We start from the raw sequence: 25,845 nt of genomic DNA on the forward strand, positions 1-25,845 counted from the left end.
GATCATTCTGGGGAGGCAGAAAATTTATGTTTTTAGAAGCCCAACTTTGGAACACCTTGCTTGTTCAGTTGAGAGGCCAAGCTAACCTTCTGGGCTTGAGAAAAATGCTCAAAGCCTGGCTTTTCTCCTGGTCAGCCAACCTGGTTTAAGGTTGGTTCATCTAGTTTTCTCCTTCAGATTCACTTCAGTGTCAGGGGTAGTTTTTTTTAGTGCCAAGGCGCTTTCAGTCATTCATGTGCACTACAAGTAATTAGCAATATCAATACCACCCACATTAGCAATTCCTCTCTAATTCTTGCACTTTAGGCATTTAATCTACAAGTCAGTGCTTCATCTTTCTTTGCGGTAGCCACCCTTAGGGATGCTGTGTGTGTTACATCACACCACCATCAAACTGTTTTAACCCGTTGGCAGCCAATGATGTAACGGTTCCATCCTTAACTGCGGTGATTAGGTGCCAAGGATGTTACTGTTACGTCACTAACCTGGCTCATGGGGGAAGCGCTAGTGCTCGCCCCATGAGCCTCACCAACCCCCCCCCCCCAGAACAGGGATGCAAGGGGAATCGCTTCCCAAGGGGGGCAAAAGCAACTGGAAGCCAGGGATTGTGTTTGCGTGTGTTTTTTTGTGTTGAGGGAGGGTGGGGGGGGGGGGGGGGGGGGCCTTGGGCAAGGTTCGCACCCCTCAAAGGGGGTAAAGCACTGATGTGCAGAAGCCACTGGAAACCAGGGATTGTTTTTGTGTGTTTTCTGTGTGGGGGCGGCCTCTTGGGCAAGGGTCGCACCCCAAAGTGGGCCCAGCACTGTAGGCCATTTCTGCCCCCCCCCCCCGGGGGCCCATCAGAAGCCACTAAGGCACCAGGGGAAATGTCTAAATGTTGGGGGGGGGGGGGAGGCGGGATGTAGACTAGCAAAGTACTTGCATTTGTGATTATAATGCTTTATTTCTCCTTTTTGTTCTATTTCAAAGCTTTTGCTTCTGTTCCTGTGACTCCTGGCGGTTTTAGCAGCGGTTGACCAGCAGATTGTTTTTTCTTTCCTAAAACATGCAACTACGCAATTTCCTACAAATTACTATTGTTGTCATGCATGTACTAAATGCAGAATTTTGTGTGAAATTGTCCTTAGATTAGCGCACAATGATATTTGTGTTGTCTTGGAATTTTCTTCTCTTTCTTTTTAGTGGGATATCATTGGTGACTGCTGTGGCTGTGCAGAGTAGTTGCTGGCGAGTCTAGCCTTTTCAGGTGAGTGGTATAGGTTTTGAATTTGTAACTCCTAGTGATCAAACCACACTTTATTACTTATCTTACACGCTGCTGGTTGTTGGTGGTGCATTTGACTAGTTACTTTTCGTCTGAAGGATCATTGCTAGCCGTAGGATGACAGCTCAGTAGGTTGTTGGTGTGCTTTTTGAGTCATCTTCTGACCATGATTATGAGATTGACTCTGCATCTGAGGCAGAGCAAGAATCTGGAAGTGAATTTTCCTTCAGAGAAGAATCATCTGATGATGATGAAGCCACTCTCAATGCTGATGAAGTGCCTGTTTTAGAGGAGGACACTGATGTGCCAATAGTGCAGCAGCCAGCAGCTGAAAGGCTTCCCATTGGAAGACCTGACCTCTGGATTTCCCCAGAATTGCCTGCCTTTACTGATCTCCAGAGGTGTAGAGTGAATAAGTAAAACTTTTTTTCATGTCAATTTCTTTCATTTGTTTATGGACGATGTATTTTTGGAAGAGACTGTTGAGCTGACGAATCTGTATCCGGAGCAGTATTTGAGGGACAACGCTGCCAGACTAAGGCCACACTTTAGAGCCACGCGGTGGATTCCCACAAATCTGGAAGAGTTTAAAGAGTTCTTGGGTTTAACTTTTTTGATGGGGCTGATTAGAAAGCCATCATTGTCTTCATATTGGTCTACTAGTCCCTTGATGGCAACTGCAATATTTCCTGCAACCATGAGACTTAACCGGTATGAGCGTCTTCTTCAGATGCTGCGTTTTCTTGATAATGCTTTATCTTTGCCACAAGAAAACCCTAATTCTGACCGTCTTTTTAAGATTAGACCTGTCCTTGATCATTTTGTAGATCGGTTTTCAGAGGTCTATGTTCCAGGCAAATAAATAAGTGTGGATGAGTCTTTGGTCCTGTTCAAGGGTCGTTTGGTTTTTAGGCAGTAAATTCCTAGCAAGAGGGCACGGTATGGAATTAAATTGTATATGCTGTCTGAAAGTAGAACAGGATAAGTTTATAATTTCTGGGTCTACACTGGTAGGAATTCTAGTATTGAGCCCCCTAGTTGTCCGCCCACTTTTGGAGTTAGCAAGAAAATTGTGTGGGAACTTGGTAGAGGACTGTTTAACAAAAGTCACCATTTGTACATAGATAACTTCTACACTGGAGTGCAGTTGTTCAAGGAATTGTTCAGAGTGGACACTGTTGCTTGTGGCACAATCCATTCTAACTGGAAACACTATCCAAGGGAGCTTGTCTGTAAAACCCTTGAAAGGGGACAGTGCAGTGCCTTGCGGAATGATGAGCTGCTAGCTCTGAAATTTGCAGACAGGAGGGATGTCTACATGCGAACTACTATCCATGATGAGTACTTCCCCTGTGACTGTTTGGGGTCAGGTTGCCGAAGTGCAAAAAACCTGTGTGCATTCTGGACTAAAATAAGCACATGGGTGGTGTTGATAGAGTAGATCAGAGGTTGGAACCTTACACTCCTGCTCGTAAGGCTTATGTTTGGAATAAGAAATTAGCAGTTCACCAGTTCCATTCAGCAACTTTTAATGCTTTTGTTGTGTGCAAGAATAGTTCTCCAGAGTCAAGGATGACATTTGTGAAATTTCAGGAGTCTCTCATAGAGAGCCTTGTGCTGGAACAGGCAAGAGTTCCTAGAGAAGCAGCGGTGGAGGATGTGGCTAGATTGAAAGATCACCACTTTGGTGAGCACATTCCCTCCACGGTCCACAAAAAATGTTCTGCTAAGAGATGTGTAGTCTTTACTCGAAGATGTATCTGGAAGGAGACTCGTATGTACTTCCCCGATTGTCCTTCAAAGCCTAGGCTGTGTGTGGGTGGCTGTTTAAGGAGTTACCACACTCAAAAAAGTTATTGGGAAATACCGTGAGCATAAACTGCCTGTTTTATATTATTAAATGTTCCGTTTCACAGTTGGCATTACTGTCATGCATTTAGTTAGAGCTTTTGTATTTGTAGTTTTGTACTTATTTCTAATTAGTTAGTGGTTTCTTTGTTGTTTAGAAAAAAAAAAAAAGTGGTGGTGGTGTGCATGGGGTGGCGCTTGGCTGGCGGTGTAAATAGTGACTTGCTGTTGGCCACTGGAACACACTTCTAGCAAAATGCCTGTCCCCACACTCCCATCAGCTGGTGATATGGCTGTGCCAGGCATGTGGGCGTATGAAAATGATGGGCCCTTGAATGGCGCGGTCTGTTGATGCAAGTGTTGTAATGTGCTGGGCACACGGCTGGTGACGTGAATGGTCTTGTGCATGTCATGTATGAAAGGTGTGTAAATGGACTGTAAAGCGGTTGGTACCTTGTCACAGCTTTACAGCTCACGAGCTGCGAGTCACTGGTTCAATGTTTTGGCCTTTTGGTTATTAACAGTGCATTTCATTTTTGTGAAATCTCTTGTTAATAAAATTTGATCTACTGAATCATCACTGACCCTCGTGCAAATCCAACCAGTATGTGTGGTAAAAATGAAAACACCTCCTCTGCTGTAATCAGGCGTTGAAGCACACCGATGACATGATAGGTGTCTCGGGTGGGTCCCCGATGAAGCATGCCACCAACTTGTTGGTGGGTGAGGGGCCTTTTTTTAACGTAACTTAAGTGCGTTTCTTTTCACAATTTTAGTGTTTGGAACATCACAGAAGGACGTGGACGCATCAAAATGGTCTATTACAAAACAACCTATTTTTGCAGGGGTGGGGTGGATTGGATTGGGCACCTGTGTTTTTGGTCCCAGGTGTAGCGGTTATTTAGGGAAACCTAGCAAACCCAGACTTTTTTGAAAACTAGACACCCAGTGGAGTCCAGGGAGGTGTGGTTTGCGTGGATCCCCCAATATTTTCTTACCAATACTCACTGCAAACCTCAAAATTTGCTTAAAAAAACATTTTCAGCACTTTTCTTTGTAGGCTCACTGGGCCGGCACAGATTTCCTTCCACCCAGCCTCCCAAGTAAAATGATACCTCACTTGTGTGGGTCCCCAAAGCAGAGTAGGTCTAAAAATGATTTTTTTTTTTATTGTGCTTATCAACTCACTGTACTATCCCCTCTATCTCTACACGTTTTTGGCCTTTTACTGTTGCAGGCATCAGGGCCACAAGTGATGTATCATTTTTATCAGCAGATCGAGGGTAACATTGGGTGGTAGGAAATTTGTACAGGCACAGTGATCCTACAACGAAAAGTGTGGGAAATGCGATTCTTTCTGCTATATTTGAGGTTTGCAGAGGGTCTGGGTAAGAAAACACTGGAGGATCCACGCAAGTCACACCTCACTGAACTACCTTGGGTGTCTAGTGTTCAGAAATGTTTGGCTTTGGTAGGTTTCCCTCGATGGCTGCTGAGCCCAGGACCAAAAACACAGATGAACTCCCCCACCCCCCTACATCCCGCTTTTCAAAAACAGGTAGTTTTGTATTTGATCATTTTGAAGTGTCCACATAGTCTTTTGGTGCATTTCCTGTTGCGGCCACTAGGCCTACCCACACAAGTGAGGTACCATTTTTATTGGGAGACCCGGGGAACGCTAGGTAGAAGGAAGTTTGCGACTCCCCTCAGATTCCAGAACTTTGCAGCACCAAAATGTGAGGAAAACGTTTTTTGGGGGCAAATTTTGAGGTTTGCAAAGGATTCTGGGTAACATAACCTGGCGAGAGACCCACAAGTCACACAATTCTGAATTCCCCTAGTTGTCTAGTTTTGAAAAATATAAAGGTTTGCTAGGTTTCCTAGTTACGGCTGAACTAGAAGCCAAAAGCCACAGCTAGGCACTTTGCAAAAAAAACGTCAGATTTCAATGTAAAAATGTGATGTGTCCATGTTGCGTTTTGGGGCATTTCTTTTCGCGGGCACTAGGCCTTCCCACACAAGTGAGGTACCATTTATATCGCAAGACTTGGGGGAATGCTGGGTGGAAGGAAATTTGTGGCTCCTCTCAGATTCCAGACGTTGCTATCACCAAAATGTGAGGAAAAAGTGGTTTATTTGCCAAATTTTTAGGTTTGTAAAGGATTCTGGGTAACAGAACCTGGTGAGAAAGCCTCACAAGTCACTCCATTCCAGACTCCCCTAGGCGTCTAGTTTTCAAAAATGCACAGGTTTGGTAGGTATCCCCAGGTGCCGGCTGAGCTAGAGGCCAAAATCCACATCTAGGCACTGTAGGAAGTTGGCTCTGTATGCACTATCTCAAAGTAAGGAATAGTATGCACAGAGTCCAAGGGTTCCCCTTAGAGGTAAGATAGTGGCAAAAAGAGATAATACTAATGCTCTATTTTGTGGTAGTGTGGTCGAGCAGTAGGCTTATCCAAGGAGTAGTGTTAAGCATTTGTTGTACATACACACAGGCAATAAATGAGGAACACACACTCGGAGACAATTCCAGGCCAATAGGTTTTTGAATAGAAAAATATCTTTTCTTAGTTTATTTTAAGAACCACAGGTTCAAATTCTACATGTAATATCTCATTTGAAAGGTATTGCAGGTCAGTACTCTAGGAACTTTGAATAATCACAATAGCATATATACTGTTTACATAAAACACATTTAGCTGTTTTAAAAGTGGACACAGTGCAATTTTCACAGTTCCTGGGGGAGGTAAAGTAATGTTAGTTCTTGCAGGTAAGTAAACCACCTACGGGGTTCAAATTGGGGTCCAAGGTAGCCCACCGTTGGGGGTTCAGAGCAACCCCTAAGTCACCACACCAGCAGCTCAGGGCCGGTCAGGTGCAGAGTTCAAAGTGGTGCCCAAAACGCATAGGCTTCAATGGAGAGAAGGGGGTGCCCCGGTTCCAGTCTGCCAGCAGGTAAGTACCCGCGTCTTCGGAGGGCAGACCAGGGGGGTTTTGTAGGGCACCGGGGGGGACACAAGTCCACACAGAAAGTACACCCTCAGCAGCGCGGGGGCGGCCGGGTGCAGTGTGCAAACAAGCGTCGGGTTTCCAATGGATTTCAATGGGAGACCAAGGGGTCTCCTCAGCGGTGCAGGCAGGCAAGGGGGGGCTCCTCGGGGTAGCCACCACCTGGGCAAGGGAGAGGGCCTCCTGGGGGTCACTCCTGCACTGGAGTTCCGATCCTTCAGGACCTGGGGGCTGCGGGTGCAGGGTCTTTTCCAGGCGTCGGGATTTCAGAGTCAGGCAGTCGCGGTCAGGGGGAGCCTCGGGATTCCCTCTGCAGGCGTCGCTGTGGGGGCTCAGGGGGGGGACAACTTTGGTTACTCACGGTCTCGGAGTCGCCGGAGGGTCCTCCCTGAGGTGTTGGTTCTCCACCAGTCGAGTCGGGGTCGCCGGGTGCAGTGTTGCAAGTCTCACACTTCTTGCGGGGATTGCAGGGGTCTTTAAATCTGCGCCTCTGGATACAAAGTTGCAGTCTTTGTTGAACAGAGCCGCTGTTCTCGGGAGTTTCTTGGTCTCTTGGAAGCAGGGCAGTCCTCTGAGGATTCAGAGGTCGCTGGTCCCAGGGAAAGCATCGCTGGAGCAGGTTTCTTCTGAAGGAGGGAGACAGGCCGGTAGGGCTGGGGCCAAAGCAGTTGGTGTCTTCTTCTCTGCAGGGTTTTTCAGCTCAGCAGTCCTCTTCTTCTGTAAGTTGCAGGAATCTAAATTCTTAGGTTCAGGGGAGCCCTTAAATACTAAATTTAAGGGTGTGTTTAGGTCTGGGGGGTTAGTAGCCAATGGCTACTAGCCCTGAGGGTGGGTACACCCTCTTTGTGCCTCCTCCCAAGGGGAGGGGGTCACATTCCTATCCCTATTGGGGGAATCCTCCATCAGCAAGATGGAGGATTTCTAAAAGTTAGAGTCACTTCAGCTCAGGACACCTTAGGGGCTGTCCTGACTGGCCAGTGACTCCTTGTTTTTCTCATTAATTCCTCCGGCCTTGCCGCCAAAAGTGGGGCCGTGGCCGGAGGGGGCGGGTAACTCCACTAGCTGGAGTGCCCTGTGGCGCTGGAACAAAGGGGGTGAGCCTTTGAGGCTCACCGCCAGGTGTTACAGCTTCTGCCTGGGGGAGGTGATAGCATCTCCACCCAGTGCAGGCTTTGTTACTGGCCACAGAGTGACAAAGGCACTCTCCCCATGTGGCCAGCAACATGTCTCGAGTGTGGCAGGCTGCTAAAACCAATCAGCCTACATGGGTAGTTGGTTAAGGTTTCAGGGGGCCCCTCTAAGGTGCCCTCTGGGGTGTATTTCACAATAAAATGTACACTGGCATCAGTGTGCATTTATTGTGCTGAGAAGTTTGATACCAAACTTCCCAGTTTTCAGTGTAGCCATTATGGTGCTGTGGAGTTCGTGTTTGACGGACTCCCAGACCATATACTCTTATGGCTACCCAGCACTTACAATGTCTAAGGTTTTGCTTAGACACTGTAGGGGCACAGTGCTCATGCACTGGTGCCCTCACCTATGGTATAGTGCACCCTGCCTTAGGGCTGTAAGGCCTGCTAGAGGGGTGACTTATCTATACTGCATAGGCAGTGTGAGGTTGGCATGGCACCCTGAGGGGAGTGCCATGTCGACTTACTCGTTTTGTCCTCACCAGCACACACAAGCTGGCAAGCAGTGTGTCTGTGCTGAGTGAGGGGTCCCCAGGGTGGCATAAGATATGCTGCAGCCCTTAGAGACCTTCCCTGGCAACAGGGCCCTTGGTACCAGGGGTACCAGTTACAAGGGACTTACCTGGATGCCAGGGTGTGCCATTTGTGTAAAACAAAAGTACAGGTTAGGGAAAGAACACTGGTGCTGGGGCCTGGTTAGCAGGCCTCAGCACACTTTCAAATCAAAACATAGCATCAGCAAAGGCAAAAAGTCAGGGGGTAACCATGCCAAGGAGGCATTTCCTTACAGGGACTTTCCAAAAAACATGTCAGATTTCAATGTAAAAATATGTTATATGCCCATGTTGAGTTTCCTGTCGCGGGCATTAGGCGTACCTACACAACTGAGATACCATTGTTATCGGGAGATGTGGGGGAACACAGAATAGCAGAACAAGTGTTATTGCCCCTTGTCTTTATCTACATTTTTCCCTTTCAAATGTAAGACAGTGTGTAAAAAAAAAGTCTATTTGAGAACTGCTCTGTAATTCACATGCTAGTATTGGGACCCAGGAATTCAGAGATGTGCAAATAACCACCGCTTTTCAACACCTTATCTTGTGCCCATGTTGGAAATACAAAGTTTTCTTGAAACCCATTTTTCAATCTTCATATTTCACCAAATGAATTGCTGTACACCCGGTACACAATGAAAACCCACTGCAAGGCGCAGCTCCTTTATTGGCTCTGGGTACCCAGGGTTCTTGATGAACCTACAAGCCCTATATATTCACGCAACCAGAAGAGTCCAGCAGCCGTAACATTATATTGCTTTTGAAAATTTTACATCGCAGGAAAATGTTACTGTGCAAAACGGATAGAAAGGGCTGTTTTCTTCTCCTCAATTTAAATTTGTATTTTATTTCAGCTGTCATTTTCTGTAGGAAAACCTTGTAGGATCTGACCCCTTGCTGGATTCAGAATTTTGTCTACTTTTCAGAGATGTTTAGCTGTCCGGGAACCAGCATTGGTTTCACACCCATTTCTGTCACTAAATGGAAGGAGGCTAAAAGCACACAAAAAAGCAAAAATGGGGTATGTCCCAGCAAAATGCCAAAATTGTGTTGAAAAATGTGGTTTTCTGATCCAAATCTCCCTGTTCCTGGAAGCTGGTGATTTTAGCTCCGCAAACCCCTTGTTGATGCCATTTTCTGGGGAAAAAACCACAAGCCTTCTGCAGCCCTTTTTCCCTATTTTCTTTTTTTTTTTTTTATCGAAATTTTCGCTGTATTTGGCTAATTTCTTGGGCTCCTCCAGGGGAACCCACAAACTCTGGATACCTCTAGAATCCATAGGATGTTGGGGGAAAAGAAAAAAGGACGCAAATTTGGCGTGGGTACCTTATGTGGACCAAAAGTTATGAGGGCCTAAGCGCAAATTGCCCCAAATAGCCAAAAAACTGCCTGGCATCTTAGGAGAAAAAGGCCTGGCAGCGAAGGGGTTAATATGTTTTGTAAAGTAAACACTGATTCCTTATAAAATAAAGAACTGTTTAAAAATTAAAAATAAAAAGGCCTCGGGTTTTGTCATTTTGCTAATCTGCGGTATTCCTTTCTCTTAAAAATACTCTCTGAACCTCCTCTTTGGGACAAGGTGAGTAATCTGTAACTTGAATTAAGCAAACTGTGAAGTGGACATCAGTAATGGCACCACCAGAAAAGGATGCAGATTTGGGGCTCGCTGAAAACACAAACTAACTCTGGAGTAGTTTTCAATTTTAATCTCAAGACTGTCTTGGTCAGACCTAATGCCTCAACGTGGTCAACTGATGACAGTGGCATAGGTCAGTAGTCCATAATCTGTGGTCCGGCATTCCCCAGAGTCCACAAAGCCTACTCAGATGGTCGGCAACCGCTAAGAAAATTAAATATTAACAGAAAAATAAAGTGTATATAAATAAAAAAGCCAAAAATACAATTAAACATTTTGAAATATTGCGTAAACATGAATGAATTAGAAATTTGAGGCTTAAAATTAAGTTAGTATTCTCAGATTGACTCATGGGAGCAGTGCAAGTGCATCAAAGACTATAGTATGGATGGTGAGTGGCTTCAATTGAATTAGAAAAGCTCTATCCTTCCCTTTAAAATTAAGATTTTTTTTTATTTGTATGTGAATTAAATAAAAAATGTCATTTGTATATGTGTGTGATTCATTCTTGTTTCAGTACTTTTTTTCAGCATCTAGTTTTCGGTTTCAAACATCGAGAATGCTTAGAGGCCAGGGTCTCCGGCTTCCAGTAATTACTAAGTAGAGGTCCTTGGATTTTAACATTGAGTGTGTGGGAGCTCCTGGGGTTCCAGTAATGATCAAAAGGGGGTTCACAAAAGCCAAAAGTTTAAGAACTACTGGCATAGGTGATACCACAACATCTCCAAACGGCATAGTGCGGGAAATCTTAGAGGTCAAGGTTACCATCTGAAAGGCATAACCTGGACCAGAGAAATGCCAATATTTGGAAAATGTTCCTACTGTGGTATGTTCTTTAGTAATTCAACAAGAACTAAGAAGTCTGAAAGCTCTCTTGACATTCTGCTCATTCTCACTGTTAAGAAGACAAAAACGTCGTCTCATTGTGACTTTGGTGAAACAGCTATGCAGAATCTATTTTTGTCCATGACCTATATTTGCCCAGCTTGGTCAGCTTAGTCTCCATATCATTGAGGATCTTGGGGCACATCTGCTACACAAGTTAGATTATAAAACATGAAACCTTCCAAGGTTTCAAAGCCAATTGCAATGACAGGACATTTTCAGCATTGAGTCTAAAAATTTCAGAATCTCCCTCCCCCATCCAAATAAAATAAAAAATAAAAATGTAAAAAAAAAAACAAAAAAAACTGCCCCGTCCTTACAAAAACTCTAGCAAAGATGTGAAAAACATCAAAACATGTCCTAATAACTCACAGATAACTCCACAGTTCAGGATATAGCATATACCGAGGCATGGGGAAAAAGTAACAAGGGGTGCACTTTATGGACCTGCTACTTCACTTTCATTGAAGCCACATGGCTCCAGATCCAAGGCTGTATAATGGCACTAGAGAGCCATTGTAGATAATGAAGAAATGTGCAGGATTCCTTCTAATAGGTGGGAAGACAATCCCTTTAACGAATCAGTAGAAGTAAATTACAACTAGAACCTAGGTTTACATAAAATCAATGAATTATTACAACCTGCATAAATTACAAGACTAAGTTTACAGGACATGTTAGAATAACATTTAATAAAGGGTAGCAGATGGATGCCACACTATTTGTTTTTAACATTTTGGGAAACTAATGATGAAGACTCCAAACTAAATGTACACCAAAACATTCATCCTCTAGAAACACAAAATCTTTTTTCGGATTGTCCTGCAACCCTGACATATCTTACCTGTGACTTATCCTTTTCCAGCCTTTTTTTTTGTCTGACAATATCTTCTAGATGATAAACTGATTTTGCTACTACTGGATCAATGTTCACAAGATCGTGAGAAACTAATGATGTTTCTTGTCGCAGCATCCATTTGTAGAAAGGAAGGCCAAGAGGAAGGTCCACCTTTAAAAAAAGGGAGAATTGTTTTTACTAAAACGTTGAATAATTTCAAGCACAAGGCTTTTGTGCTCTAACAGCCCTTATTTTAGTTATAACCTTTGCAAACAGACATTAAGTGAAGATGGTTAACAACCATTATACAAGAGAACACCAATATTAGTCAGATATGGTGAAACTGCAGCTATGGTTCAATTCAGTTACAGTGTTTAATAAACCACTGACTCATTTTGACCACGCGGCACAAACATTTCTTAAATAAATATTTGCCCACTTAAGTTTAATCGTGGACTGCCTAATTAAACACTGTAAAGCTCCTGTCTCCCCAATTGGACCACAACCCTTCCCTAGAGTCTCACCTCGCCTAACTTCACATATCAAACACAGTCCACCCAAATCCATTGATCTCCAATCACAGATCAGCAATCACAACAAAGAACAAAGTGATGGAAGGATAGCTAGAATTTGTCACTGGCGATCACTTGGGACAGAACTGCAGCTCATTGTTTCTTCACCTACTGTGCTACTCTAGACAGAGCCCAGCCGTAAGCATATGAGTGTTGGTCCTGCTCCAATACGATCAGATTAGCTTTAGCTGCCAGACCATAACTCCTCCAGGTGGGAACACAAATGAACAAGATACCTACCTTCAGATATGCTGTTTCTGGTAGATTCTGATCTAGCCACAGATTCCTCACCTTTTGAATATTCCCCAGCCATCTGTCTGGCAGTAGGTGGCACCGTTCTGGTCATAACCGACGCTCACTGTGCCACTAGCTTCAAGCTAGCCTGGCTGATGAGGAGGTGATACCCAAAACCGGTCCCAGGATGCTTGTTTCCGGTCCAGGGAGGAGCTGGACTGGCAGTTCAGGCTTGACTGTTCTCATGGGGACCAGGGTCAAGACTGATTTGCATATGGCTTGGTCCTAAGTGGGGTTGCACAGTGAGCAAAAACAATGATGGATTTAACCCAGATCTGCGACTATGGGTGAATGTTTGACAATGTTCAGCATTCCTTCCATCATTTTTTTGTGTTGCTTTACTTCTGATTGACCAGCCCCAAATGTTGTAAATTGTAACATGGACAGACTGGAGAACACGTTCTGACTGTATATATATTATCTGATCAATTGTGCACACTTTCTTGCACAAGCACTTATATAGCGCACAGAGTACACCTTTCCCATGTTTTTCAACAATGAGGATGTTTTTTCCTAACAAATAATGAAAATGTCACTTACCCAGTGTACATCTGTTCGTGGCATTAGTCGCTGCAGATTCACATGTTGTGCATAGTCCGCCGTCTGGTGTTGGGTCGGAGTGTTACAAGTTGTTTTTCTTCGAAGAAGTATTTTTTCGAGTCCCGAGACCGAGGGACTCCTCCTCCTTCGTTCCATTGCGCATGGGTGTCGACTCCATGTTAGATTGTTTTCCCCGCAGAGGATGAGGTAGGAGTTGTGTATGTTAGTAATAGTGCCCATGCAATGGAATGAATAAGTATGTTCCAACTAAGGTTTAAGTAATATATTTACAAATGTACAAATGTTGGAGATAACTTCCAAACGGCTACAGGCTCCCGGGGAGGTGGGTGGGCACATGTGAACCTGCAGCGACTAATGCCACGAACAGATGTACACTGGGTAAGTGACATTTTCAGTTCGATGGCATGTGTAGCTGCAGATACACATGTTGTGCATAGACTAGTAAGCAGTTATCTCCCCAAAAGCAGTGGCTCAGCCTGTAGGAGTGGAAGTAGTCTGAAATAAAGTTCTTAGTACGGCTTGACCTACTGTGGCTTGTTGTGCGGATAGCATGTCTACACAGTAGTGCTTAGTAAATGTGTGAGGCGTAGACCATGTGGCTGCCTTACATATCTCGTTCATTGGAATGTTTCCTAGGAAGGCCATGGTAGCGCCTTTCTTTCTGGTTGAATGTGCCCTTGGTGTAATGGGCAGTTCTCTCATTGCTTTAAGGTAGCAGGTTTGGATGCACTTAACTATCCATCTGGCTATACCCTGTTTTGATATTGGGTTTCCTGTATGAGGTTTTTGAAATGCAATAAACAGTTGTTTTGTTTTCCTTATTTCTTTTGTTCTGTCAATGTAGTACATTAGTGCTCTTCTGATGTCTAATGTATGTAGTGCCCTTTCAGCTACTGAGTCTGGCTGTGGGAAGAACACTGGTAGTTCTACCGTTTGATTTAAGTGGAACGGCGAAATAACTTTTGGTAAAAATTTTGGATTGGTTCTTAGGACTACTTTATTTTTGTGTATTTGAATAAAAGGTTCTTGTATAGTAAACGCCTGAATTTCACTTACTCTTCTTAGAGATGTGATGGCAATGAGAAATGCGACCTTCCACGTTAAGAATTGCATTTCGCATGAGTGCATGGGTTCAAAAGGTGGGCCCATGAGTCTTGTTAAGACGATGTTGAGGTTCCATGAAGGAACAGGTGGTGTTCTTGGTGGTATAATTCTTTTTAGGCCTTCCATAAACGCTTTAATGACAGGTATCCTAAATAGTGAAGTTGAATGGGTAATCTGCAGGTATGCAGATATTGCTGCGAGGTGTATCTTTATGGAAGAGAAGGCTAGATTTGATTTCTGTAAATGTAGTAAGTATCCCCCTACATCCTTTGGAGATGCATGTAATGGTTGAACTTGATTATTATGGCAGTAGCAAACAAATCTTTTCCATTTGCTTGCATAGCAGTGTCTAGTGGATGGTCTTCTAGCTTGTTTTATGACTTCCATACATTCTTGGGTGAGGTTTAAATGTCCGAATTCTAGGATCTCAGGAGCCAGATTGCTAGATTCAGCGATGCTGGGTTTGGATGCCTGATCTGTTGTTTGTGTTGTGTTAACAGATCTGGTCTGTTGGGCAACCTGACATGGGGTACTACTGACAGGTCTAGTAGTGTAGTGTACCAAGGTTGTCTTGCCCATGTTGGTGCTATTAGTATGAGTTTGAGTTTGTTTTGACTCAATTTGTTTACTAGATATGGAAGGAGAGGGAGAGGGGGAAAAACGTACGCAAATATCCCTGACCAGTTCATCCATAGAGCATTGCCTTGAGACTGCCTGTGTGGGTACCTGGATGCGAAGTTTTGGCATTTTGCGTTCTCCTTTGTTGCAAATAGGTCTATTTGAGGTGTCCCCCAAATTTTGAAGTAAGTGTTTAGAATTTGGGGGTGAATCTCCCATTCGTGGACCTGTTGGTGATCTCGAGAGAGATTGTCTGCTAGTTGATTTTGGATCCCTGGAATAAATTGTGCTATTAGGCGAATGTGGTTGTGAATTGCCCATTGCCATATCTTTTGTGCCAGGAGGCACAGCTGTGTCGAGTGTGTTCCCCCCTGTTTGTTTAGATAATACATTGTTGTCACGTTGTCTGTTTTGACAAGAATGTATTTGTGGGTTATGATGGGTTGAAATGCTTTCAACGCTAGGAATACTGCTAACAATTCGAGGTGATTTATATGCAGTTTTGTTTGATGTATGTCTCATTGTCCTTGGATGCTGTGTTGATTGAGGTGTGCTCCCCACCCTGTCATGGAAGCATCTGTTGTTATCACGTATTCTGGCACTGGGTCTTGGAAAGGCCGCCCTTTGTTTAAATTTATACTGTTCCACCATAGAAGCGAGATGTATGTTTGGCGGTCTATCAACACCAGATCTAGAAGGTGACCCTGTGCATGTGACCACTGTGATGCTAGGCACTGTTGTAAGGGCCTCATGTGCAGTCTTGCGTTTGGGACAATGGCTATGCATGAGGACATCATGCCTAGGAGTTTTAATACCGTCTTTGCCTGTATCTTTTGTGTTGGATACATGGCCTGTATAACCTTGTGAACATTTTGAACCCTTTGTGGACTTGGAGTGGCTATTCCCTTTGTTGTGTTGATTGTCGCTCCTAAGTATTGCTGTGTTTTGCACGGCAGAATGTGAGATTTTGTGTAGTTGATGGAGAAACCGAGTTTGTAGAGGGTTTGTATGACATAATCTGTGTGTTGTGAACACTTTGTTAGTGAGTTGGTCTTGATTAGCCAATCGTCTAGGTACGGGAATACGTGTATTTGCTGCCTTCTGATGTGTGCAGCTACTACCTCTAGGCATTTTGTGAATACTCTTGGTGCGGTTGTTATACCGAACGGCAACACTTTGAATTGGTAATGTATTCCCTTGAATACGAACCTTAGGTATTTCCTGTGCGAGGGATGTATCGGTATGTGGAAATACACGTCCTTTAGATCTAAGGTTGTCATGTAGTCTTGTTGCTTTAGCAGTGGTAACACGTCTTGTAGCGTGACCATGTGAAAGTGTTCTGATTTGATGTAGGTGTTTAGTGTTCTGAGATCTAGGATTGGTCTCAGTGTTTTGTCCTTTTTTGGTATTAGAAAGTACAGTGAGTAAACTCCTGTGTTTACTTGTGTACATGGTACCAATTCTATTGGGTCCTTTTGTAGTAATGCTTGAACTTCTAGTTCTAGAAGGTCTAAATGTTGTTTTGACAGATTCTGTGTTTTTGGTGGGACATTTGGAGGGAGTTGGAGAAATTCTATGCAATAACCATGTCGGATAATTGCTAAGACCCAAGTGTCTGTTGTTATCTCCTCCCAGGATTTGTAAAACTGACTTAGTCTTCCCCCCACTGGTGTTGTGTGAAGGGGTTGAGTGACTTGTGAGTCACTGTTTGCTTGTAGGGGTTTTTGGACTTTGAAATTTTCCCCGGTTTCTAGGGAATTGTCCTCCTCTGTACTGGCCCCGAAAGCCTCCCCTTTGGTACTGTCCCTGGTAGGTAGACGGTGTTGATTGTGAGGTGCTGGCTTGTGTGGCTTGACCCCGAAACCCCCCTCTGAAAGTTGTTTTGCGGAAGGTGCCGAAAGTGCCTCTGCCCTGCGGGGAATAGAGTGCGCCCATGGCCTTGGCTGTGTCAGTGTCCTTTTTCAATTTCTCAATTGCCGTGTCCACTTCGGGTCCAAACAATTGCTGTTCATTGAACGGCATATTGAGCACCGCTTGCTGTATTTCCGGTTTAAAGCCAGATGTGCGCAACCATGCGTGCCTTCTTATGGTTACTGCGGTATTTATTGTTCTTGCAGCTGTGTCCGCTGCGTCCATAGAGGAGCGTATTTGGTTATTGGAGAGGTTTTGTCCCTCCTCAACCACTTGTTTTGCCCGTTTTTGAAATTCTTTGGGCAGATGCTCGATGAGATGCTGCATCTCGTCCCAATGGGCTCTATCATACCGCGCTAGAAGCGCCTGAGAGTTCGCGATGCGCCACTGGTTTGCAGCTTGTACTGCGACCCTTTTCCCAGCTGCGTCGAACTTGCGGCTCTCTTTATCCGCAGGTGGTGCCTCGCCTGATGTGTGCGAGTTGGCTCTCTTGCGAGCTGCCCCTACCACGACTGAATCTGGTGGCAGTTGTGAGGTGATAAAAGCAGGGTCTGTGGGCGGTGCTTTGTATTTTTTCTCCACCCTTGGAGTTATCGCTCTACTCTTGACCGGTTCTTTGAAGATCTGCTTTGCGTGCCTTAGCATTCCTGGAAGCATAGGCAGGCTTTGGTAGGTGCTATGGGTGGAGGAGAGGGTGTTGAAAAGGAAGTCATCCTCGACAGGTTCTGCGTGTAACGACACGTTATGGAACTCTGCTGCCCTAGCTACCACCTGTGCATACGCTGTGCTGTCCTCAGGTGGCGAGGGCTTGGTAGGGTACGACTCAGGACTATTGTCTGATACTGGGGCGTCGTATAGGTCCCAAGCGTCTTGGTCATCTTGGCTCATGGTGGTATGAGCCGGTGAATGTGACGGAGTCTGTGCCGGTGATATGTGAGTTACAGGTGGAGGAGAGGGTGGCAGAGTTACCTTCTTCACCATTTTTTGTGGTGTTTGTTCTTGAGTTTGGAACTCGAGTCTCCTTTTTCTCCTGATTGGGGGAAGAGTGCTGATTTTCCCTGTCCCACTTTGTATGAAGATCCGCTTTTGTGTGTGGTCTACATCAGTGGTCTGTAACTCTTCTTCAAATTTGTGTTTGCGCATTTGAGAGGACAGTGATTGTTCCTCTGTATATGAGCTGGCAGTTGGTTCGGTTGCTGGTCGTTTTGGCACCGAAACGGTGTCTCTGCTTGTTTTCGGCTCCGAGGCGAATTTTTTCTTTTTCGGCGTCGAGCTTTCTCGGCGTCGATCTTCCTCGGTGCCGCTGTCTCTGCGCCGAGCAGCTTCGGTTCCGCTGTCTCGGCGTCGATCTTTTTCGGCAGCACTTTCTCGGTCCCGAGATTGCTGCGTGCCTGTGTCTCGACCTGAGTCGGACGATCTCGGCACCAGTTCGGCCTTTTTCGGTGCTGATGGACGGTCACCTACTTTATGGGTTGAGCCATGGCCTGTTGGCAGTGGTGTCCCCTGGGCCTTGTCTGTTTTCTTGTGTGGTGCTTGCTTCGACGTCTTACTCACGGTTTCTTCGACTTCGAATTCCTCCGAGTCCGATTCATGGATGGAGAAGGCTTCCTCTTCTTCTCCTTGTCCCTCAAACTTTCGGTGTCCTGTCGGCGTGGACGCCATCTGCAATCTTCTGGCTCGCCGGTCACGGAGCGTTTTTCGGGACCGAAACGCACGACAGGCCTCACACGTTTCTTCCTTGTGCTCGGGCGACAGGCACAAGTTACAGACCAAATGTTGGTCTGTATATGGATATTTATTGTGGCATTTAGGACAGAATCGGAACGGGGTCCGTTCCATCAGTGTCGATGTTACACGCGGTCGGGCCGACCAGGCCCTGACGGGGGATCCAAATTACCCCAAAGGGCTACCGGAGCTCTTCACGATTCGGTGTCGATTCTATTCTTACCCGATCCCGAGCGAAACAATACCAACGTAGTTTTCCGAAGTTAAGACTATCTTTCCGTCCCGAAACCCGGAGCGAAAAGGAACACGTCCGAACCCGATGGCGGAAAAAAAACCAATCTAACATGGAGTCGACGCCCATGTGCAATGGAACGAAGGAGGAGGAGTCCCTCGGTCTCGGCACTCGAAAAAATACTTCTTCGAAGAAAAACAACTTGTAACACTCCGACCCAACACCACACGGCAGACTATGCACAACATGTGTATCTGCAGCTACACATGCCATCGAACCTGTTACTATAGATTTTTCTCATTTAAAAAATGCCTTCCATTGTCTGTGTTAATATGGGGAATTCAAACCAGTTGTTTGGGAAGATCTTCTGTTGTACAACTCCCCTAAAAGTGATATTTTGAGAGAGTTGATACAACAGAAACATTTCTTAGTTGTGTAGATGGCACATCCTAGGAAATCAGTTGAGTCCAATCCAGAGCATCTCACAAAGTTCTCCACATCGCGTCTGTCCTGAATAAAGACTCCTAGAGGTCATCCGGAACAGCTGGTAAAATCTGAGCTACTATATCCCAAAGGAAATGGGAATAAAGGCCAAAGAGACATCTGGCATTGACCTATCTCAGAGCTAGGCTTGTGGAGAGGACAATTGTTTGACAACAGTCTCTATTTGTTTGAACTCATCGTCAGTAGGAGAGGTCGGGAAACCATTCAAATTGACCCTACTGGAGGACACTGGATTCACTAGACTCTTTGGAATGGAATGTGTTAGGAAGGCACAGTTTCCAGATGCAGGGTGATGTGACGGGCAACTTGTCACTTGACGATCACCCCGAATAGGGCTTGGCCAAAGTGCCTAAAAGGCTGTCAGAAGGTGACTTATTGAATGGTAAAAGTGGCTAAATGAGGGTCTGCAAAACTTCAGATAAAAAAATAAAAAAAATCACTTTTATGGTTGGCAACTATGTGACTAATATTTCAGCTGCTCTTAGCATCACAACCTCAAAAGAGGCTCTTTCCTCCATAGTAGAACCTGGGGGAGACACAAGGACAGAATAGGTTAAGTGCCTAACCCACTGGCATCCTGACGGACAAGTTACTTACCTTCGGCAATGCCTTATCTGGTAGAGACAATATCTATTTAAAGATTCTTTACCTTAGAGTTCCCCCAGCATCAGTCTGGATCCAGAGATTTTTCTCGAGCAGAACCAAATAATGGGCATTATGAATAGGGATGGCGGAAACATGATTAAGACCTTTGAGAAACCTAGTAACTACCGGAGACTTAAACAAGGAAGGTTCATCAGACAATCTAAAAAATAGCAGATAATCTTAGAGAGCCCATAGCAGACCCTTGCTGGCCCAGAGAAAGGATAAACTATAGGACCTCAGAGAAAGGGGCAGAAAGGGGACCGGTCTGTGCACCATGCCACCAATTTATTCTGATGACAGGTGTATACTGTTTTGGTGGAGGGAAGCCTGGCTGCCAAGATTATGTTAGACTTCGGACGGAAGGTCAAAAGCTGTCAACTGTCGCCACTCAACCTCCATGCAAGAAAGGGGAGGGTGGACAGATTTGGGTGGAGAACCCTCCCCTGCTGCTGCAACAGAAGATCCTACCAAAGGGGCTGTGTGATGGGAGGGTCGATTGCCATGATCAGTAGCTTGGGATACCAAATGCTCCGTGCCCAGTCAGGAGTCACAAGAATGACTTGGGCCGGGTCGTTCTTGATTTTGCTGAGAGCTCTGGGCAGAAGTGGTATAGATGAAAAGGTGTACAGGAGGCCTGAGTTCCACTCAAGACGAAAAGTATTGCTGAGCGATTGTCTGCTTGGAAACTCCACCGCACAATACTGCTGACACTGCGCATTTTCTGCAGAGGTGAACAGATCTAACCAAGGCTCTACCCACTGCTGAAAGAGACCTTGCAACACCTCCGGATGGATATGTCATTCATGATCGACTAAGCATTGTTGGCCAAGTTTGTCTGCTCTGGCGTTCAGAGTGCCAGCCAGATGCTGAACCACCAAGGAAATGCCCTTTTGTTCCAGCCACATCCAGAGGCGCACAGCCTGCCGACAGTCAAGGACCCCACCCTGCTTGTTGTAGTGTTACAAGGCGGTGGTATTGTCCGTGAACACCTGCAATACCTTTCCCTTGAGAGAGAGAAGAAATGCTTTCAATGCTAGTCTGATCACACAGAGCAACAGGTTGACGTGGATTCCTCACTCTGCCAGAGACCAGATGCCACTGATTGCCCCCCTCTCCCAGATGGCCACCCCAGTCCAGGAGTAATGCATCTGTCACATCTGGTTGGGGAAGGGAGTTGCCTCACAGTTTTGTTTAATCACCACTGCAGATCTTGTGCAGTTCCTTACGAGATCTGGACCCTATCGGAGAGATTCCCCGGATGCTGCGCCAACAGAAACACCAGGTCATACTCATAGGAAAGTGCCACTGTTGGCATGGTTACCACCCCCCCTCTCTCTCCCCTCCCTTTGCCTAGTGTTGATGCCAACTTTGATTGAAAGTGTGCTGGGATCCTGCAAACCAGGCCCCAGCACCAGTATTCTTTCCCAAAATCTGTACCTTTGCTTCCACAATTGGCACACCCCTGGCAACAGTTAAGTCCCTTGGAAAAGGTACCCATGGTACCAAGGGCCCTGTGACCAGGGAAGGTACCCCAGGGCTGCAACATGTATTATGCCACCCTAGGGGACCCCTCACCATGTACACTGCCCTTGCTGCTTGTGTGTGCTAGTGGAGAGAGAAAAACTCAGTCAACATGGCACCCCTCTAAGGGTGCCACACTCACAAACCACTGTCTGTGGCGTAGCTAAGATACCCCTCCAGCAGGCCTCACAGCCCTAAGGCAGGGTGCACTATACCACAGGTGGGGGTATAGCTGCATGAGCAATATGCCCCTACGGTGTCCAAGTCCATTCTTAGACATTGTAAGTGCAGTGTAGCCATACTGAGTATGGGGTCTGGGGGTTTGTCATTACGAACTCCACAGCTCCATAAGGGCTTCATTGAATATTGGGAAGTTTGATATCAAACTTCTCAGCACAATAAACCCTCACTGATGCTAGTGTGGATTTACTGGAAAATGCACATAGAGGGCAGTTTAGAGATGCCACTGTAAGTTAACCAAACTGCTAGTGTAGGACTGACCGGTGGGGGTGGGTGTAGGGTGTGGGGGTGTGTGTGTGTGTGTGTGTGAGGGGGTGTGTGTGTGTGTGTGTGTGTGAGGGGGGAGGGGGTGTGTGTGTGTGGGGGGGTGTTTGTGTGTGGTGGTGTGTGTGGGGGTGTTTGTGTGTGGTGGTGTGTGTGTGTGTGTGTGGTGGTGTGTGTGTGTGTGTGTGGTGGTGTGTGTGTGGTGGTGTGTGTGTGTGTGTGTGTGTGTGTGGTGGTGTGTGTGTGGTGGTGTGGTGGTGTGTGTGTGGTGGTGTGGTGGTGTGTGTGTGTGTGTGTGTGTGTGTGTGTGTGTGTGTGTGTGTGTGTGTGTGTGTGTGTGTGGTGGTGTGTGTGGTGGTGTGTGTGGTGGTGTGTGTGTTTGCGCTACCCTCTGAAAAGCCTGCTTGACCACACTACCACAAAAGTAAGCATTAGTATTATCTACTTTAGCCTCTGTTAAGCCTCTGGGGAACCTCTGGACTCTGTGCGCACTATGTATCATTTTGATATAGTATATAGAGAGCCAGCTTCCTACAAAACTGCAGAGCCCGCATATGCCATCTGGCATGTGTCACCAGCAGGATGCAGGAGGCTATGAGGCCCAGCAGCCTCAGAGTTATTCTCATAGAAATCCAGGATAGAGGCTGAAACATTGGTATCTTAGCCTAAATATACTGGACTCACTACTCTGGAGGATAAGCCCAAAACTACAACGAGTCCACAAAAGCCCAGATGAAAGGGAGCGTCTGAGAGGAAGTCAATTGTGACTACAGCACGTTTATAGTGAACCCCAGTGAATGCAGTCAATCTGCTGTAGTCTGGAGGTGGAAGATGACAGTCTGGGCGAGCCGGTCATCAACAGCCAGTCAACAAAGCAGGGGAAGACAAACCCCCAATCTATAAAGATGAGCTGCGACTACCACCATCACCTTGGTGAACATTCATGGGGTGCTGGCAAGGCTAAAGGGTAGCATGGTAAACAAAGTGCTCCTGGCCCACCGTGAACGGCAAGTAACATCTGTGGGCAGGCAGGATGGGAATAAGGAAATAAGCGTCCTACAAGTCCAACGCAGACATCCAATTTCCGGGGTCCATAGCAGATAGAACCTAAGCCAGAGCGAGCATTCTGAACTTCTCCTTCCTGAGGAAGAGATTGAGGAACTGAAAATCTAGAATAGGGTGAAGGACCTTGTAATTTATGGGTACCAAAACGTAGCGGGAATAACAACTACGACCTACTTCTGGCACAGGAATCCCCTCTCTATGACTACCTTGGCCAAGAGAGCCTTAACTTCCTCTCAGAAGAGTGCCAAGTGATTCTGCGTTATCCGATCATAGGATGGTGGCATGGATGGAGGGGTAGTCTCGTATGGGAGGGAGTAGCCCCTTTGGACTATTTGCAAAACCCACGTGTCTGACGCAATGGACGGCCAGTGGATCCTGCCTATGACTGGTCCCTAGTGGGAATGAATCAGACTAGTAAGGTTTGGAGGCAGCTGCAGCGGTGGACTTGGCGGGCTGGACCTTGGGCTCCCCGATCCACGAGTTGGTGGATCCCACATCCCCGCCCACGCAGAGACTGGGCGGCATGGTGGCTGGATGGGAATGGACGTGGCTGGGCACCCCATTCGTTGCCACAAAAGTGGCAAAAAGATGACAGAGGGTATGAGGGGCCACTGCAAGGTTCAAGGACCAGGCCCTAGTCTGAGAATCGTTGAAGCACTTGAGCGTCAAGTCTGCTTTTTCTCTGAAGAGAAGGGTGCCATCAAAAGGCATGTCCATAAGACTGGCTTGGATATCCCCCCAAAAGCCAGACGTCCTCAACCAGGTGTGGCGCCACAGGGCCACTGTTGATGAAACTTCTCTGGCCAGTGAGTTAGTTGTGCCCAGTCCACATCGGATTGTGAACTTAGTTGCATCTCTCCCATGAGCAACTGCTTGGGAAAGTACAGCCCGGGTTGCCTTTGGGACCTGTGGCAGCACGTATACAACCATATCCTGCAGGTGGTGGGAGTAACGGCCCAAAAGGCATGCAGTGTTCATGGACTGCAATGCCAGGTTGGCATAAGAGAACTTATTCCAAAGTGTATCCAGCTTCTTGGCCTACCTCTCCCGAGGTGCGTAAGGGAATGCACCATGAAAGGTGGAGGCTTGGATAAACAAGCTCTCAGAGGTGGGGTGCTGCGTAAGGAAACCTGGGTTGCTTGATTACTGCGATAGCTGCTAGCTTTTGCCCTGTTCACAGAAGTCCCTATGCAGAGTTTGGACCAGGAACCCAGTAGGACATCAGTAAGACCTTCACTGAAGGGGAGCAAGGGTTATTAGAATGAAGCTCCAGGATTAAGCTCCTCTGTCGAGACGTTAGTCCTGACTGCCACCGAAGGCAACTCAAGGTCCAGGAACTCAGCTGCTCTTCGCACCACCAAAGAGTATGAAGCACCCTCCTCCTTCGCACTCCAAATGCCAAAGGTACACGAGGTGCAGATCCGTCATGGACATTGCCTGATGACAGGATCCGCAGGCCTAGCTCCCGGTCTTAGGAGCTGACTTCCCCCAATGACCACTAGTTATCAACTCAGTAAAACTGACAAAAAGTTGAAAAAAAACAGTCAAAAAATTACTGAGGGTTAGCTTGCTCTTCGGATCAGCACAGGCTGGCATTGAAAGAAAAGAACTGACGTTAGAGCACAAGGTGGCACCTTTATAGGACCCCATGACACCATATCTGGTGCGGACAGCAATGGATGCGAAGCCGGTCGACGCCATCTGAGAGAAGGCATACTGTTCGACTTAAACCTGGGAGATATTCTATGGTTATGAATCTGCTAATAGATGTCTCTATCGGATGCTTTTCATCACAGTAGTATCCAACATATGAATGAACATAATCTTCCCCATCAAGATAGTTATCGTTTTCAGAATTTGAATCAAATAAGTCTGAGCCATGCTATGTGGTAAGTGCAAGCTATAAGAATGAGAGGAGTTTCTAAGATGGTGTGTTGGTCCGCAACAGGCACAACTTCAGTCACTGTAGATTCAATTTCAAGTTAGATTGCACAACAGGTTGTATTTTCTCATCCAACATCAACATCAGAGCAATGGATGATGCCAAAGCTGGCACCGAAGTTGGTGCTGGACCTGATTTGGGTTCAAGGGGTACAGATGGCAGATCCGCTGGAAGATGTCCAAATGTTGGGGCCAAAGGCATGCCAGAGGAAGCCAGTAAAGTGCTGAAGAACTGAAGTATAAACTCCTTGAAGGTTTGTACTTGCTGTGCCATTGTTGGTGGAACTGGAAAGTTAGGGTGCGTTGAGAGCGGAGACTGAATCTGCTCCAATGAAGATTGGAAGTGAGATCCAGAGACACACTGATGCCCTGAAACACCTCTGGATATCCAGAGTAGTGGGGAAGGGGCCATTTCCCACTTGAACTTCTTATGTTTCTTTTTCGACATGTCCAAATATTACTTTGATGAGTACCTGCTGCAATAATAACACCTTCTCATTTGACTTCGACCTTACAAGGCATGGAGTCTTCCTGTGCTTGGCGATGTACAGTTTGGCTTCACATTCCTTCAACTTGAGGGTTTATTTGGGTGCAGGCATCACAGGTCTTGGAGTAGCGGTCTGACCCAACATACCACAAACAGACTTTCTGCTCCAGGATCCACATCTGAAGGTACAGAAAGAAAGGAAGGAAGTGACATCAGTAGTCAAGGGTGAAACTTCTATGTAGCTTCCCATATCACACCTGGAGCAGAGCAAGATCAGAGCTCAGCTGCATGATGCCACCTAGTGGTGTGCAGGATAACTGCTCTGAATGTTTCTGGATCTGATTTAACACCTGCGAATTATTCAAAAGAGTGGGCAAAAGACATTAAAAAATGTATGATTCGTATCTATAATAAGAATTTCTAAATAGTGCTCTACTGCACATACTGTTGACTTGAAACTGTTTAGTAGCTTCATTACTAAATATACAGGGAGTGCAGAATTATTAGGCAAGTAGTATTTTTGAGGATTAATTTTATTATTGAACAACAAGCATGTTCTCAATGAACCCAAAAAACTCATTAATATCAAAGCTGAATATTTTTGGAAGTAGTTTGTTTTTAGTTTTAGCTATGTTAGGGGGATATCTGTGTGTGCAGGTGACTATTACTGTGCATAATTATTAGGCAACTTAACAAACAAAAAATATATACCCATTTCAATTATTTATTATTACCAGTGAAACCAATATAACATCTCAACATTCACAAATATACATTTCTGACATTCAAAAACAAAACAAATCAGTGACCAATATAGCCACCTTTCTTTGCAAGGACACTCAAAAGCCTGCCATCCATGGATTCTGTCAGTGTTTTGATCTGTTCACCATCAACATTGCGTGCAGCAGCAACCACAGCCTCCCAGACACTGTTCAGA

At 45.8% G+C, this 25,845-nt stretch overlaps 1 protein-coding gene across 13 annotated transcripts in view; it reads right to left on the reverse strand.

Moving 5' to 3' along the window:
- Positions 1–25,845, reverse strand: part of TRIP12 (thyroid hormone receptor interactor 12) — a 1,145,873-nt gene that overhangs the window by 95,475 nt on the left and 1,024,553 nt on the right. For all 13 annotated transcript variants that reach the window (XM_069213427.1, XM_069213421.1, XM_069213434.1 and 10 more), the window contains one exon: positions 11,231–11,395. In XM_069213427.1, the coding sequence (XP_069069528.1) occupies positions 11,231–11,395 (165 nt within the window). The remainder of the gene's footprint in view (positions 1–11,230; positions 11,396–25,845) is intronic.

This window comes from Pleurodeles waltl, chromosome 11 (assembly GCF_031143425.1).
Source record: "Pleurodeles waltl isolate 20211129_DDA chromosome 11, aPleWal1.hap1.20221129, whole genome shotgun sequence".
In the NCBI taxonomy this organism is placed as follows: Eukaryota; Metazoa; Chordata; class Amphibia; order Caudata; family Salamandridae; genus Pleurodeles; species Pleurodeles waltl.